This window comes from Cavia porcellus, unplaced genomic scaffold (assembly GCF_034190915.1).
Source record: "Cavia porcellus strain 051 isolate PalLab524CR breed Dunkin Hartley unplaced genomic scaffold, mCavPor4.1 scaffold_17, whole genome shotgun sequence".
Classification (NCBI taxonomy): Eukaryota; Metazoa; Chordata; class Mammalia; order Rodentia; family Caviidae; genus Cavia; species Cavia porcellus.
This window is the reverse complement of record NW_026947500.1, coordinates 66,226,960-66,243,534: the sequence shown is the minus strand read 5'-3', so window position 1 is coordinate 66,243,534 and position 16,575 is coordinate 66,226,960. Positions and strand designations below refer to the sequence as shown.

At 44.5% G+C, this 16,575-nt stretch overlaps 1 protein-coding gene across 1 annotated transcript; it reads right to left on the bottom strand.

The window, feature by feature from the left end:
• Nucleotides 1-15,144: 15,144 nt before the first annotated feature.
• LOC100719870 (olfactory receptor 7A17-like) lies at nt 15,145-16,107 on the bottom strand. The gene has a single exon (XM_063229127.1). The coding sequence runs from the start codon at nt 16,105-16,107 to the stop codon at nt 15,145-15,147; it is 963 nt and encodes a 320-aa protein (XP_063085197.1).
• Nucleotides 16,108-16,575: the final 468 nt, after the last annotated feature.

Here is a 16,575-nt window from a genome sequence, read left to right as displayed (position 1 = left end):
GCCATCTTTGTGGTTCTCTGAAACACGATTTCTGGTGATTGCTTTCCTGCAGCTTTGTTCATCTGCCTGGTCACTTCCACTGCTCCCTCTTCAGAGAGCCCAGGCAGGGGGCTTTTAGGTTGTCCCACCACACTGCCCCCTGGGTTTGCACTGGGGAGCTGGAGGTTTGGGGTCACAGCTTGTTAGTCGCCTTCTCACTTTCTAGTTTATTTCCTGGTCGATCCTTGCAAATCGGTGTGGCAAATAGGTTTATCGCCAGTACTTACAACCCTTACGACATGACTGCTTCTCAGGTGTGTCTTCCAGGTGTAGAGGACTCTTGTGTTTTGAGAGGGTTGCACGATCCTAATTCTTTAATTTATTGGGGATGAGAAGTCGCTGCCAATTTGGCCCCGCCCCTGGTTCTTCACCACCGGCCTGTAGCATTTTTATGACCCTTGGAAATCTCAGTCTTGTTATAGTAGGAAGAGCAACTGATACAACAATTATGTCACTTAGTTGAAGTGTACAATGACCAACACCAATGACATCCAACAGTCTCAAAAATGACAGGCCGCAGTGGCTATTAATTTGCCACCTTTCATCACATGAATTAGATTTGTGGTTGTATTAAAAAATCTGAGATGAATCAGAAAGTCGTATGCAATACATAAGCCCTCAAAATGGCAGTTTTGCTCTCCAGGGGTAAAATGTAAAAAGGGTTGGGGGAAAATATGGAGAACTAGGAGAAGAGGAAATGTTAGAAGCACGGCTGGAGGACCAGGGAGGTCATGGGAACTTGGGGAACTTGGTGCAGAAGACAGCAGGACAAGGAAGGAGGAAAAATACCAACAGGAACACAACACAACAGCAGCAAAAACCAGAAAGTGTTCACACTCATAGAAAAAGAAAAGAAACAAAACAAGCAACAGCAACAAGAGAGAGAGAGAGAGGAAAAAGTCCACTTCCTGGCCTGTCTGCGCTAGACAATGTGAGCAGACAGAGTTGGGTCTGAGCTGATTACCCCGAAAGCCAGTCACAGCTTCACAGCGGGGTAGCGGGTAACCCCAGCACGCCTGCACCTTCCGTTCCTCTGAAGTTCAGGCTGCTTTCTGGCTGTGAGGTGGCAAAAAGATGTGCTCAGCCTCCAGCAGTCCATGAGCGTCCTGCCGACTTGCACTCAGCACCTGACCCACAGCTGCTCTGGGTTCTGCGCTCGGCTGACCCTCCCAAAGGTGGCTACTGGTCAGTCACCCGGCCTGGGGGACGCCTGAGCTCAGCCCCCCGGCACCGTGGTCCAGTGCCTCTCCTCCTCCTCCCACTGCTGTGTCTCTCCTCGGGGCACTTTGAGGTCACGAGCGTTCCCTGTGCATTTCCTAAAATATTCTTAAATTGTTTAGATGTGGGGAAAATTGCTTTTGGAAACCACAGTGCATTTCTTTTATTTTGTTTTGTTTTGTTTTGTTTTTGTTATTCCACAGGGTCTCTCTGTGTAGCCCAGTCTGGCCTGGATCTTGCACAGTCAAGTCCAGATAGCAGGATATACTACGGTAACCAGTTTTGATTTCCTATTAACTTGATTTGAAGCCCTGTATTGATTTCACTGTCTTGTTTTGACTGATTTTACTCTATTCTGTTCTGTTTGACAGTATCAAGTCTGAGGGTGTAGGCAACTACTTTGAAGACAAAAAGATTCACTATGATACCCGTTTTGGTTTGACTATAATCTTCTTTTGAAGTCCTATAATGTCTCCAATGTTTTGTTTTTATTGGTTTTGTTCTGTACTGTTTTGTTCAATTTTATTATGCCTGACGATGTGGGCAATTCTATTGAAGATAACAAGAGGTATCATGGTAGCCATTGTATTTTTTTTAAGTCATGTACTATGTCCATCCTTTTGTTTTGACTGACTCTGTCTGCTTTGTCTCATTTGGTTTTATTCTCTTCAAAATAAAAAAAAAAATAACTTGACCGGCGCAGCCCCCCAATGAGACAGGAGATGCTCTTGTGGGTGACAGTTAACTGCTGCTTTATTTACGCAGGCTCTGGTTTATATATTTGGCCGTGACCAATCACAGGCTGCCACGAGGAAGCAGGGCAGGAATGGGACGCAGGCTCTGGCTAATATATCCAGCTGTGGCCAATCAGGGGTTGCCACAGAGTCAGCATGGGGCGAATATGGAGTGAGCACGAGGTGCGCACGGGTTGGCTAATTTAGAGAGGGACGTAGCGCATTGCGGAAGCTGATGTGGTCTTATCGTCCCGGGCGGGGTGTGTTGAGCGCCTGCACCCGACATCTCCCCCTTTCTTTATAACTGATGCAGGGTCTCCAGGGGTCGGTGCCCCTCGTGAGGTGTCACGCTGCAGTCATGACAGTGCCTCACTACTCGTTGGTGCTCTTTTGGAGGGGGTGGGAGTATTGTTTTATGAGCCCAACCCGCATGCTCATCGACTTGGAGACCGGTGTGTCTCCTGGCCAAGGATGACACCCCCTGCGATGCTTTGCTCCACACCTGCGTCACAGCATGGCGAGCCATGCTGCAGGGCTTTGACCAGATTCTACGGCCAGCAATGCTTGCTTGATAATTACTTTGTCCCTATTCCTTTGTCTGCGAATCCGACAGAGCAGAAGTAGACTGCCGAATGCGGCAAATGTAGTCATGGTAGCCAGAGCCCCTATTCCTGCCCATTCCTTTATGAAAGCCAATTGGAGAGTTGGCCCGAGCTGGATCACAGGAAACTTGTCTGGGTCCGCCATAACTGGAATTGGTACGAACTGGAGTACCTGCATAACAACAGCTGAAAGCGTACTGTTATCCCAACATTGTAACATATAATAGGTTGCAGTGGAGCAATTTAGAAAAGTCATATTTGTGGTGGCTTCAAACAACAGAAAAAGGTAGGGAGCTTGCAGGCAGACTGGAGTTTTTGTGATATTGAAGACCTTTTGAGACTTGTAGGTGGAGGGTGTGAAGGAATCATTGCTCCTCACCCCTGAAACATTGCTATGAAAAACACGGACTGGGGTCTCTGTAGTCTGGCCTAATTGGAAAAGGGCTGATATATCTCCTGCTGCTCTGGCCCGATTAGTGAGCTTCCAGTTATAAACCATTTTAAACCATTTATAGCTTCCGAGTAAGGCCCGCCTGACTTTGGTTGTCTAACTTCCTCCTTTCCAGCGGCCGCTGCATCCGCCATTTTGTGTGCCTCTTCTTCCTCTTCACTATCTAACGAGTCCTCACTCTCTGGGTTGGGTCGCCTCGCCTGTGACACTGGGCTCGCGAGATTGCTCTCGGGAGGATTCTGCCTGATGGTAACCAAGCGCCATGGCGCCAGCCCTTATATGGTCATGACAAGAGGCGTCTGCGAGGCAGCTCCTCACTACTGCCCAAAGGGGTCTGACTTCTGGCTCCAGGAGGCAATTTTCTGCTGCAAAGTCAAGATCTCTCCCTAATTTATCCCAGCTGGGGATGGTAACGGACCCTGTGGGACCAAACCAAGGTGCTACCTTATCGACCTGATCGAGGAAGTTTTGAATTTGTTTTCGTTTCATTTGTAATCCCTTTTCTCTCAGTAAGTCGCCCAAAGCGACCGACAGTGGCTGAGTAGCGGTGTTACCCATGTTAACGGGAATTTCAAGAGTTTCTTTTTCTTTTTGTTTCCTTTTTCCTTTTTTTTTTTTAAACAGGAACAGCTTAGTCCCCGTGCCCCTTTACGGCGCCCCCAAAACTGGCCTCTTTACGGCCCCTGGAATTCTCTTTATGAGTTCCTCGACCCTTGCGACGCGTCCACCCAAGGTTGCCTGATAGCCCCCGCCATCCGGCCCGGCAGCACCCGCTGCCTGTTGCGTAGCACCCGCTACCAATGTTGAGCAGTTTAACCTGTCAGCCCCCGCCCGCCGAGTAGCCCCCGCTATCGGCGCTTGAGGGTTTTACCTGTTAACGTCTCTGTTCCATCGGAGAGAGAGGTTCCCCGTACTGTCAGAGAGAGGGTCTCAGTGCTCCCCGAACGGGCCACCAGTTGACCAGCGCAGCCTCCCAATGAGACAGGAGACGCTCTTGTGGGTGACAGTTAACTGCTGCTTTATTTACGCGGGCTCTGGTTTGTATATTTGGCCGTGACCAATCACAGGCTGTCATGAGGAAGCAGGGCAGGAATGGGACGCAGGCTCTGACTAATATATCCAGCTGTGGCAAATCAGGGGTTGCCACAGAGTCGGCACGGGGTGAATACGGAGTGAGCACGAGGTGCGCACGGGTTGGCTAATTTAGAGAAGGACGTAGCGCATTGCGGAAGCTGACGTGGTCTTATCGTCCTGGGCGGGGTGTGTTGAGCGCCTGCGCCCGACAATAACTAATTGTGTGTTTGTGGGAAGGATTTTTAAAATGTTTCCCACAAAAGAGAAGACCCACATTTAAGGTGATACATATGGTAATCACCGCCATGTGATCATCACCAGATACATACCTGGGTTCAAGTACTCCATGATACAGCATAAAGATGTGTAATTACCATGTGTATCCAAAGCTTGGGAAAAGCATCACAGAATACCAAGAGCTACCTTATCCACTGTCAAACTGTATAAAAACAGATTTTCCAGAAAAATGAGGTGCAGCCACGTCAAAGAGAATTCTTTTGTGATCTCATGAAAAATGCTCAAACCCTTGTGTTCTTCTTGATGTGCTTCCTTTTGTAAATAACAGGATTAATTGCTGTGTTCAGGTCTTCCTATTAGGGTGTTTGACGCACGTCTTTCGTTGCTTTTGTCTTTTGTGTACATTTACTTTCAATATTTTATGGTTTTTGCTGGATATCGGGGGATACAAGAGGAGTTGGAATACTGCCAGAAACACGGAAGTTTTTCCATCTTTACAGCATCTCGGGGCGCCCTGAGCTTATTAGACACTTCCTCCCTCGGGGCCATTTACTATTTCTGTTCTGTTTACTGAGTGTATTTTTTGGTTTCTTTAAAACCAGGGCAGATAATGGCCATCGCAAACTGAAACACCAAGAATCCATTTGATGGGAGGTAGACAGAGTGAATACCATTTCTGGGTACCATTTGTGCATTTTGGGGGGAGTAATGTGATATTGATAGTTCAGTTTGTATCTATTTCTAATAGCGTAGCTGGAAATGAGAAGGGCTTGGTATTACACATTATGTCACAAGCCTCCCTGGGTTAGGGGTGTGTGTGTGCGTGTGTGTGCGTGTGTGTGTGTGTGTGTGTGCGCGTGTGTGTTTAGGGATGTGTCATGGCTTAGGTCGGTGGCCCCAGGCCTCATGTATTTGCACTGTGCATTTGTGATGGGTTCATTGTCTAGCACTTGGATTGATGGTGTCAGTGCTACACCCGCCTAGGTGTGGAGCCAGGATGTAACCTAGTGGCAGGAAGAAGGTGTCTCTCTCTCTTGCAGGTTTCTGGCTTGCTGTTTGCAGCCACCATGAACTGTGGCCCCGCCACACCACCCTGCCTTGGAGCCAACTGAGTATGGACTGAAACCTCCAAAAACTGTAAGAAATGAACCTTTCCTTTCCCAACTTTGGGCATCAGGTATTTTGTCTCAGCAACGAGTAAAAAGTAACTAAGAAGGATGAAAACAGGTGTCAGAGAATGGATATCTGGGGTTAATACATAGACACTTTGCAACATATGGTTTGACTTAAAATCTTTCTTTTATTAAAAAATCCTCCTGAGTTGTTGTTCACAGGTTTGCAGGACTTGATGACTGATCCATTGTGGGACCTGGTACCATTATGTCACTCACCTTAATTCTCTTACTTTGGCATCGTCTTCCTCTGTTTCCTGGCCCTCTTCCCACTTGCAGAAACTCTGGGTCCCTGTTTGCTGCTCTGTGGTGATGTAGAAGTGACAGGTGACACTCCCACACGGTGACACAGATGGTGAGTCAGACATCATCACGAGGGCAAACAGCCGCCCTTGCAGTGGCTGCGCTGCTGGGCTGTCAGGAGGGCAGGCATGTCACACGCACTTCTGGATTATAAAGCAAGGGCATTCTCAGGCTATAACACCGCCTACCTAAAAGAACATCGCCGAGGATGGAGACATAGCTCAGCTGTGTGGCATCTGCCTGGCAAGCGCCAGGTCCTGAGTCCTGGATCCTAAAATGGTGATCCATACTGGGGAGGCCAGAGATCAAGATAACAGATATAAATGGACAGGAAATCCTCTGTAATTCAAGGGAAAATTTTACAGCCAACTTAATATAGTGCAAATGCAAAGACAATTATGCAGGCAGTCTTTGTGTCTTGATATCCGAGCAGCAAAAGGCTTTCTTTCCTGAATATTTTTCCTGATTTGTGTTTTCAATACATGAAACTTGCATTCATTTTAGGGAATGGTACATATATTCAAAATAGACTAATCAATCTCAATTCTTTTTTTCCCTCCTCCCAGCCCCTCATACCCTATTTCTATTTGAAAAAGTCTGCCTTTATTTTGATCTTTAATTTACTTATAATTGGTTTGTAACATAGTTTAAAACTGACATACAACACCGGTACTGCACCTGGTTATTATACATGCATATAATGCATGATGGCCCCACCATGGTAATTAGCATGCACTTATTCCATTTCTATTGCATTGAGAGGCCGTGAAATCATCTAGTTATTTTGCGATGTGTCATAGACTGCCGGGACTAAGGTTTGCCTACTGTGCTGTGGAACACAAGATCAATCTCCTGTTGTTTTGGGGTTTCAGTGTTCCGTGTCTGACTCTCCCCATCTTTCCTCGCTGTTACACATCCCCTTCTCGCGGGACCGGGACTCCATTCTCTTCCTGTAAGATCAAGTTTTTCAGCTTCCGCACATGAATGATAGCACACAATTTGCCTTTCTGTGGCTGGGTTTTTAAACTTTCCTCACTGTCTTCCACTTCACCCAGGCTGCTGCAGATTATGACAGGTCACTCGTTGTGTGGCTGACTAACACTGTATTGTCCTGCTTGTGTACACTAGCTTTGATGGACGCGGGCTCTTTGCTCAGGCCTCTGTACATGCACATCCCAGTTGACTCCTTGATTGTTGTGTGTTAGTGCTGCAAGAATCATAGGAGCATGAGTGTATTTTGCATAATAATTTCACTACCTTTGGATTAAGTCAAAAATTCATCAGCAGAGAGCTGAGATCATCTGTCAGCACTCTCCTATTTTAAAAATGAAATTTAATGTGTGTATCTTTCTTCATTTATGTCTCATAAAGGTTCTTATGAGCTGGGTGACATTTTTATCACATTTGACAGCTAAAGAAACCGAGTCTCCAAGAGTTTAACTGTCTCTGTGTGCAGTAACAATAAAGGCGCTTAGTGGGTCTGACACATTTAGCATAGTAATTTTCTCCAAGCTCTATGATCCAAAGTCTTTCCCTCTGCCTCTCTTCACAAACACAGAATTATATCTCCTGATACGTGCTATAAAAACTGATGCTGTGGATGCAGTTATAACGAGAAACTATCTGATAGCTTTTTATTTTTCATTAACAGATCATTACTGGTGCCAGTGGTTTTTTGACACACATACAGAATGCGGGGTAATCAGTGTATTCACGTTCTTCAGCAGGTACCATTCCTTTTTGCTGGGAAGGGGCATAGTCTGCCCTTCTGTGTCTGGATCACCCTAACGCCTGGCTTCTCTCCTCCCTCGGCCCCTTCCCAGGCTCTGTCACTGCTACTTGACTCTCAGCTTCTGTGAGACCTCATCTCAGTGGAGTGACACCCGCCCGCCTCACCTCCCTCGGGGCTTTCCCACGGCCTCTCTCCCTGGCCCACACGCATCTCTGCAGAAACTTGGGTGCTGCCCTCTCTTCTTGGAGGTCTTTCTTCAAAAGCCAGCCCGCACACTGAACTCGCCTGAATCCCAGTTCAGAAAACAAAGCAGCCTCAATCCCTTTTCTTCTTTGTGCCTCTTTTCTTTCCATCCTTAATATCTGCTACCGTTGAACATATTATGTGAGCCTTGGTTTACTTAAGTTTCTCTTTCAGTCTTTAGGTTGTAGGGATTATACTGTTTCTACATTATTTAGACACTGTCTTATGACTTCTGGAACAAGATTTTCATTTGACTTGTAGCCTTCAATGTCTAAAGATATTTATCATTGAGCAAGCAGCTCACCTCCCTGGTAAGCAGCTGTGGTGTGGCAGGCTGCGGCCCCTCCAGGGGGAGAACCACCAGCATCTCCTGAGATCCACGTCATGTTGGAACTTAGAGCGCTGGGAAACCAAGCAACCAGCCTGCCTCCCTGTTTAATAATAGTGAGCCTACCAGTGCACGGGATTAGAGTCAAACATCCCACTTCCCCTGCCCCCCTTTAGCAAATGGGAACCAGAGATCTGAGCATCTCTTGGGAGGTTGACAATATGCAATATAGCAAATAAGGGGGGAAAAGATATTTATCATTATATTTGCAGAATACATGACCTCTGGAGGAAGACGAGAGTAGGAAAGGAATCTATCATCAGAGGTGGCAGGTGAGCTCTCAAAGGGGGACAGATTCATATGCAAAGGATAATTTTTCTGATAGCACTTCAGAAAGGTTGATGCACTCTCTCTCACTCTCTCTCTTTCTCTCTCTCTCTCTCTCTCTCTCTCTCTCTCTCTCTCTCTCTCTCTCTCTCTCTGTCTCTCTATCTCTCGTAGTCACAGTAGGCACATGGACCTGAAAAATGACACATGGACTACATAATTTCTTCTTCTGGGATTCTCAGAGGATCCAGAGCTGCAGCCCCTCGTCTACAGGCTCTTCCTCCTGGCCATCGTCTCTGACCCCACCTGCACACGCCCACATCCTTCTTCCTCTCCAGCCTGTCCCTTTCTGACATCTGTCTCACTTCCACCACTTCCCCCAAGATGCTGGAGAATATGCAGACACAGAGAAAAGTCTTAAGTTATGCAGGCTGCATCACGCAGATGTGGAAGCCTGGGAAACTTCCTCCTGGCCATGATGGCCTATGACCACTTGGTGGCCACCTGTCCTCCCTGCACCACATGGCCATCATGAACCCTCACATATGCGGGCTGATGGTTGTGGCATCTTGGATCATGAGCATCCTGCATGCCCTGCTACAAAGCTTAAGGGTGCTGCGTCGTCCTTCAGTAGAGACACTTTCCCTGTGCACTTCATCAAGTGGTCCAGCTTGCTTGTTCTCACACTTTCCCTAACGGCCTAGTGATGTGTTTTACATCCGTGCTGCTGGCCCATGTTTCCCTTTCAAGCACCCTTTACTCTTCCGCCAAGATAGTTTCTTCCATCCTGCAATCTGGTCAGCTCAGGGGAGGTATGAAGCATTTCCACCGGCACGTCACACCTCTCCATGGTCTCCTGTCCTCCTGTACAATCCTAGGCGTGTACCTCAGTTCTGCAGCCACCCACAGCTCATACTCCAGTGCAACAGCCTCTGTGATGTACAATGTGGTCACCCCCGTGCTGAACCCTCCATCTACAGTCTGAGGAATGAAGACATCTAGAGAGCTGTGAAAAGATATTTGTACAAAAAAATCTGGGAAATGTACTAAAAGATGGACCGAAAAGAAAGTGGGCTAGGATAGGGGAAATGGACGGAAATAATTGAGATGTACTATGTGCTTGCACCGACTGCCCACAGTGAATGTCATAATCACACACTGCAGTCATGTATGAATAAAAATGTCTATTTTTAAACTGGTGCTGTTGAATGCAAAGTTCTAGGGCTCAGAAGTAGTAATTATAAATCTTTAATCAGATAGATGAAGTGCAACTTTCTCCTATTTATTTCCTCAAGTACCAATGTCTTTGACTTCCATTTCTTTATATAATTTAAGCCTCTTCCTCTGGTATCCAATACCTTTCTGCTCTCTGAGAGCCAATGTTTTGTCTTCACTTTGCCATTATCAGGCTTTTCCAAAGTGATCCCAAACTTTGGACGGAAGGAAATGTGTTAGCACCGTGTGTCTTACATAATTATTAGCTGTACATAATTATTAGATATAGTATTACAGTACAAACTACACCCGAGATTGAACAGTACATAATTTCCCTTCTACAAGAAACCTAAAATATAAATACATTAAAGGGCAAGATAAAAGATCATAGGAAACAGGAAAATAAATCTCTTATAAGAGATGGAGGGAGTGAACAGAGGAGAAAAAGAAGTTAAGATGCTAGGGGAAGAATTAAGATGCTTAAAGCAAGGAAAGGAAGGTGGACTAAGGGATATAACCGCAGGTATGTTTGAGTGTGTAGGATGAAAAACCATATTACTGAGCTTCTGTTGGATCATTGAACGGAACTGTCTCCAATATCACTGTATGAATGCCCACTTTATATGCTTTAATTTTATAATTTGGACAACTGTTTCTAAGAAGACAATCTGTTCCATTCTGTATGATAGTATCAAGTTTGAGGGTATAGGCAACTACTTTGAAGGCAATAAGATTCACTAAGATGCCCATTCTGATTTGACTATTGTCTCCTTTGGAAGTCCTGTAATGTTTACAATGCTTAAGTTTTATTGGTCTTGTTCTCTACTGATTTGTTCAACTTTATAATATCTAATGAGATAGATAATTCTTTTTAAGAAAACAAGAGATATCGTTGATAACCATTATTGATAACCTTGTACTCTGTTTTACATCATGTGCTATGTCTATCCTTGGTTTTGACTGATAGCTTTGTTTTGCCATATTTGACTTTATTCTCTCCCCCCCCCCAAAAGTAATAAGAACTAAGGAGTAATAAAACCCAAAATGTGTAAATTTTGTTGTAAAAAAGAGAGGGGAAAAAAGAGCTCTAAAGGATACAACAGCAAGAGTGTTTAGGGGTGTTAAATAGCTGACCATATTAATGTTTTTGGTTGGATCATTGAACACAACTGTTTTCAGTCTCACTGTTTGAATGTCCACTTTGTATGCTTTGATACTGTGATTTGAGCAACTATCTCTAAGATGATAATATGTAATCTCTTAACTGGTGATTTCCTACTGGTTTTTTTTTTGTAGTTCTGTATTACTTGTACCCTTACACCACTTTGTTTTGTTTTGTGTTTTTCTCTTTTTCCTTTTAAAAAAAATTTTAAAAAAAGAAGACTATAAGTAACCTATTAACTAGTGATTTCTTACTGTATATTTTTTTCTTGCAATTCTGTATTACTTGTACCCTTTTACTGCTTTGTTTTTTAATGTCCTTTCTTTTTTCTCTTTAAATAAGAAAAAGAATTAAGATGCTAAAAAAGGAACTAAGTTGTACTCTGCACGTGTACCAACTCCCAACAATGAATGTAATTAGTGTATACCACATGCTAGTACTAGTAAAAACTTAAAAAATAAATCCAGATTCACAGGAATTTAAAGTCACAAGTAACATGTTTAATTAGAACATCTAGAAATAAGACAGCTCTGTGTGTAAGACAGTTAAAGTGCGCTTTACAAAGTAGGTTATATTAGGAGGACCAGCCTTGCTCCAGGGAGTAATCATTTACTGAGTCTCAGGCACAAAGGATCTGACACGGATGAGACTGAGTTTCCTCATGCACTGCCCCTTTAGAGATGATGACGAAATCTGGAAAAGGGGGTGATGGTTTACTGAGCATGAAAAAGGATTTAAAGTATGACAAAAATGAGGTCCCAGGACCCTTTAGTCCCAGGAGCAAATCAGTCATGACACGCGTCACCTGTGTCATCGTGCTGCATGGTGCGTTTCTGACACCACAAAGATCACGAACAACCCTTCCCTATTCATCACCATGTTTTCCTTGGCTTTTACCCAAAATCCCACAAGCAACCTCTACTATGTTTGTTAATCAATATAACTGTAACACCCAATTCCTCATGGCCCTTCTCACTCTTTTTTGATCTATAAAAACAACCCTGTCAGATGACATTTCTAAGTAACTCTGAGAACATACAAGTGATCGGTTTACTTGAAGGAACTTTTCTCTTCTATTCAGTGTGCCTCAACTTACCTTACAGGTCTACAAGAGCAATACAAGAATCTGTATTGGTAGACAGCCCTGGAGCATTTAAGCAGAAACAAGAATACAATCCCCTAAAAGCAAACAACAAACATCGCGAGTTTGTGTCTCACTGAATAAGGTCCTCACACATGGACTCCCATCTTTCAGACTTCAAGCAGGGCATGTGTAACATGAAAAAGATGTCTTCTTCCTAATAGTTCAGTGTGTTAAATACATGATTCAAAACTCTTTCTTCATGTTCTGACTGACCTGTTACTCTAAGAGCAGACGCTGACACACTCAAAATTGTAGTGTGTACACTCTGCATTGGGACGTGTATGTGAAGACCGGTTTTTATCAGAGAATGTGGTAAATACAGGACATAGGGATCCTTAAAAAATAGGATTCTCATGAGCCAATAAAAATCCAAGACCATATAAAATATAATACAATGCCAGTGTCTAAATTTCAGGAGGAGGAGTGAAGGTTAAAAACAGAGTTAAAACTGGACCCTCAGGATCAGTGAAACAGATTAGAAGATGCAGACTCAGCTCCAAACACACTAGGTCACCTTGTCTTTGACAAGGGTCAAACACGTTCACTGGAAGAAAGACAGTCTCTTTAATAGACGGTGCCAGAAAAACTGATTCTCTGCATTCCAAAGACTAAAACTAGACCCAGGTCTGTTACCATGCAATAAACTAAAATCAAAGTGGATCAAACATCTAAATATTAAAATAAAAACACTAAATCAACTGGAAGAGAAAGTAGGCAGAAATCTTGGAGGCATAGGGGTAGGTAGAGAATTCATGAACAGGAATCGAACCGCACAGGAAATGCTTCCAGGAATCAACAACTGGGCTTTCATCTTACTAAAAAACTTTTACACACACACACACACACACACACACACACACACACACACACAATCGCCAACATGGTGGAGAGACAGCCCACAGAATAGCAAAATTTTCCTTCAACTGTCCCCAGATAAAGTACTTAAGCTAAAACACATAAAGAATTGAAAAAACTCAGACCCCCCAAAAGTCAAAGACCCAACCCAAAAATGGGTATCTGAAATGAATACGTAGTTCTCAGATGAAGAAATACAAACAGCACATAAATACATGAGAAAAGGTTTAATATCGTTGATCATTCAGAAGATGGAAATTAAAACCACACTGAGATTCCTTTTCACCCCAGAAACAGTGGCCATCTTCCAGAAACCAATCACAACAAATGCTGGAAGGGCTGTAGGGGGAAAGGAAACTTCTCCAGTGGTGGTGGAGTGTAGATTGGTGAAACCACTGTGGAAATCAGTATGGAGATTCCTCAGAAAACTGGGATTCGAGTTACCATTCGATCCAGCTGTTTCTTTCTGGGTATTTTCCCAGAAGAATGAAAAATATCGCAGCCACAGTGTTCTATGTGTGCCTATGTTTATAGCAGCACAATTTGTTATAGCTAAATCTTTAAAACAATCCAAATACTCACCAGCCAAGGAATGAATTAAAAAGATGTGGTATTTTTCTAGAATGGAGTACTACGCAGCCATAAGGAGGATAAACTCGAAATTTAGATAAATGGATGCAACTCAAGACTATAATCACAAGTGAAATAAATCAGACTCGCATGTGTAAACATCATATTGTCTCCTTAGTATCAGAAGCCAAAAGAGGAAATAGGATCCAATAGATACTGTGAAATGGGAAGAAACTGTTCAAATGAAAGAGAAACGGGGATGGGAGAAGGGAGAAAAGAAAGAAGGAAACAGGAAACACACACACGTATATGATACTTAAAATAGTATACTATTAATTTCTACTAGCTCATTGCAAATAAGGTTTGTGCTTGTATTGTTTGATCAATTTTTCATGCCTACCTCTTTAATCTGAGTGACCACATTGAAGATAACAGCATGCAATGCATTAACCATTGTTACTCTTGTTATTTTGCTTCAAAATTTCATACCATTGTTTTTTTCCTCTTAACAATAAAAAAGCAAAGACGAGGGGCTGGAGATTTAGCTCAGCGGCATAAGTGCCTGCCTTGCAAGCAGGCTGTCTAGAGTTTGATCCCCGGTACCGATAAAAAGGAAAATGACAAAAAAAAAAAAAAAAAAAAAAAAGCAAAGCCGAGACCCTCAGATTGTCTTTTTCTAACCATTTACTCATTTATTTTCTTAGTTATGTCTTTATGTGAGGCCATGCTTGTAGTACACAATGTCCTCGCTCCTCGCGGGCCGTTGGCACGTGTACACACGCACTGTAATTCCTCGGTCGTTCCCTTTCCTCCCAACCCTCCCCCTTCCCTGCAGATATTCCTGTGATAAATTTGCCTTCATTACCAACTATCGTTTTTCTCCAGAGAATTAGTAAAACTCATGGATATTTCTGAGGGACAAAACTGAGGAGCAAAACCATTGATATGCCACATGCTGCTTGAGAAGAATTTGCTGTTAAGACATTCAAGGTTCCAGCCTCTCCCTTTTCCCCCTGTTCTGCATGCCAGGAGAGCACAGTAATGTCATGTATGCAGAAGTGTATTATTTGCATTGAATAAGTTTATTTCTTTAGCAGTATATTTAAGAGATTCTGGCATGTTCATAATTCTTTGCCCTTTTCAATCATAGGATGTTGAAGTTTGGCTCCATAAACAACAAATAAAAAATTTTCCATCAATCCCCGAGGAAGGGCAAAATGAAATTCACACTGTTTTATGATATCAGTGTCAGTTTCTAAATGTTTCTGATGCAGCACTGGGGAAAATGCTGAGAAATATGGAAAATGATTAGGGGGAAAAACTATTAAGTCTTAGAAAGAATGGAAAGTCTGAAAGCAATGTTAGTTAGTTTATGAAGAACAAGAAGGAGTCATTTGAAGGCTCCACACAAAAGAAAAATGATACAGAGGTGGAAAAGCCAGTAGTCTTGACTTGATGCTTACGTAGCGCACGCATGTTGAATTCCTGCACTGTGGCCCGGTATTATGTACATTTACTCAGTATCAACTAAAAACCAAAAAAATAATTTAAGGTAGGAAAATGCAGTAGAGTACACTGGGCAGTTAACTAACCAATTATTTTTCTGGTTGTTGCGTTAGTCACAGAAGCTGATATCAAAGAGATACAAATTACAAGAAACGCAAAAAGCCAGTGCCACTGCCACAAACCGGCCACAGAGTGGCGATTCCCAGCTCCGAGGTGGAGCCCTGCAAGCCCCTCACTTGTCCAGTCTTAGTTCAGCCAGAGGCCTTCTCCTCTCACTCCCGAGCAGTCGTTTTAGGGCTCTCTTGATGTCCTTATTCCTCAGGCTGTAGATGAAGGGGTTCAGCATGGGGGTGACCACTGTGTACATCACGGAGGCTGTCGCCGTTGAGTGTGAGTTGTGTGTTACGGCGGAACTGAGGTACACACCGATGCAGGTGCAGTAGAACAGGGAGACCACCGAGAGGTGGGACGCGCAGGTGGAAAAGGCTTTGCGCCTCCCCTGGGCTGAAGAGATGGCACGCAGGGAGGAGACAATCTTGGAGTAAGAGTAGAGGATGCCGGCTAGGGGACCAAGGGCCAGTAAGACGGCAGCAAAGTAGATCACCACGTCATTCAGGAAGGTGTCAGAGCAGGCACGATGGACCACTTGATTAAGCTCACAGATGAAGTGCGGGATTTCCACGTCTGCACAGAAGGTCAGCCGCAGCACCATGAAGCCCTGCAACAAGGCATGCAGGGTGCTGGTGATGGTGGACACCAGGACCATCAGCGCACAACGCCGAGGGCCCATCATGACTCTGTAGTGCAGGGGGTGACAGATGGCCACCAAGCGGTCATAGGCCATTGCTGCCAGAATGAAGTCATCTAAGCCTGCAAAGAACAATAAAAAGCACATCTGGGCGATGCAGCCTGGGTAGCTGATAGCCTTGCTGTGGGTCTGGATGTTCACCAGCATCCTGGGGACGCTCGTGGAGGTGAAGCCGACGTCCACAAAGGACAGGTTGGAGAGGAAGAAGTACATGGGCGTGTGCAGGTGGGGGTCGGAGACGATGGCCAGGAGGATGAGCAGGTTCCCGAGCACCGTGGTCAGGTACATGGAGAGGAAGAGCCCGTAGAGGAGGGGCTGCAGCTCTGGGTCCTCTGAGAGTCCCAGAAGCAGAAATTCTGAAACTTGGGTGTTATTTCTTGGTTCCATGTGATGCATATAAGTACCAAAAAGAAGAAAAACAACATTAGTAACATCCGCATAGGCAGGTATACTGCTCCTACAGCTGAAATGCCACAATTTGTACTTTAATAAGTTTGCCGGGGTATTTGCATTGGGCGTGATCTCCTGGACTGCATTTACGATTCCGATCACATTATTTGTGTCCATCTTCAGCCCCTTCCGCATCAGCTCATCACCCCACAGAGTTGTGATCATATTTTCCGAGCAGCTAAGGAATATATACCAACCAGCTGCAGCCCTCGAGGTTCCTGGGGGGAAGGGAGGTGAGAGGAAGGGAAAAAAAAGAAAAGAGAAAAAACCTGAGGTCAGGTGGAGCCCTCTGTGTGGCTGGGAGGAAAGGAACACTCAGCCCCTGTAGGGTGCTTGTTTTCATGGTTAGCAAGATGATGCCACGTGACACCCCTTTGCCCAGCGCCCCAGGGCTTGGTTTGCCTC

Bases quoted from the DNA above. Each gene is read 5' to 3' on its own strand.
- LOC100719870 (XM_063229127.1), bottom strand. From the start codon at position 16,107: ATGGAACCAAGAAATAACACCCAAGTTTCAGAATTTCTGCTTCTGGGA.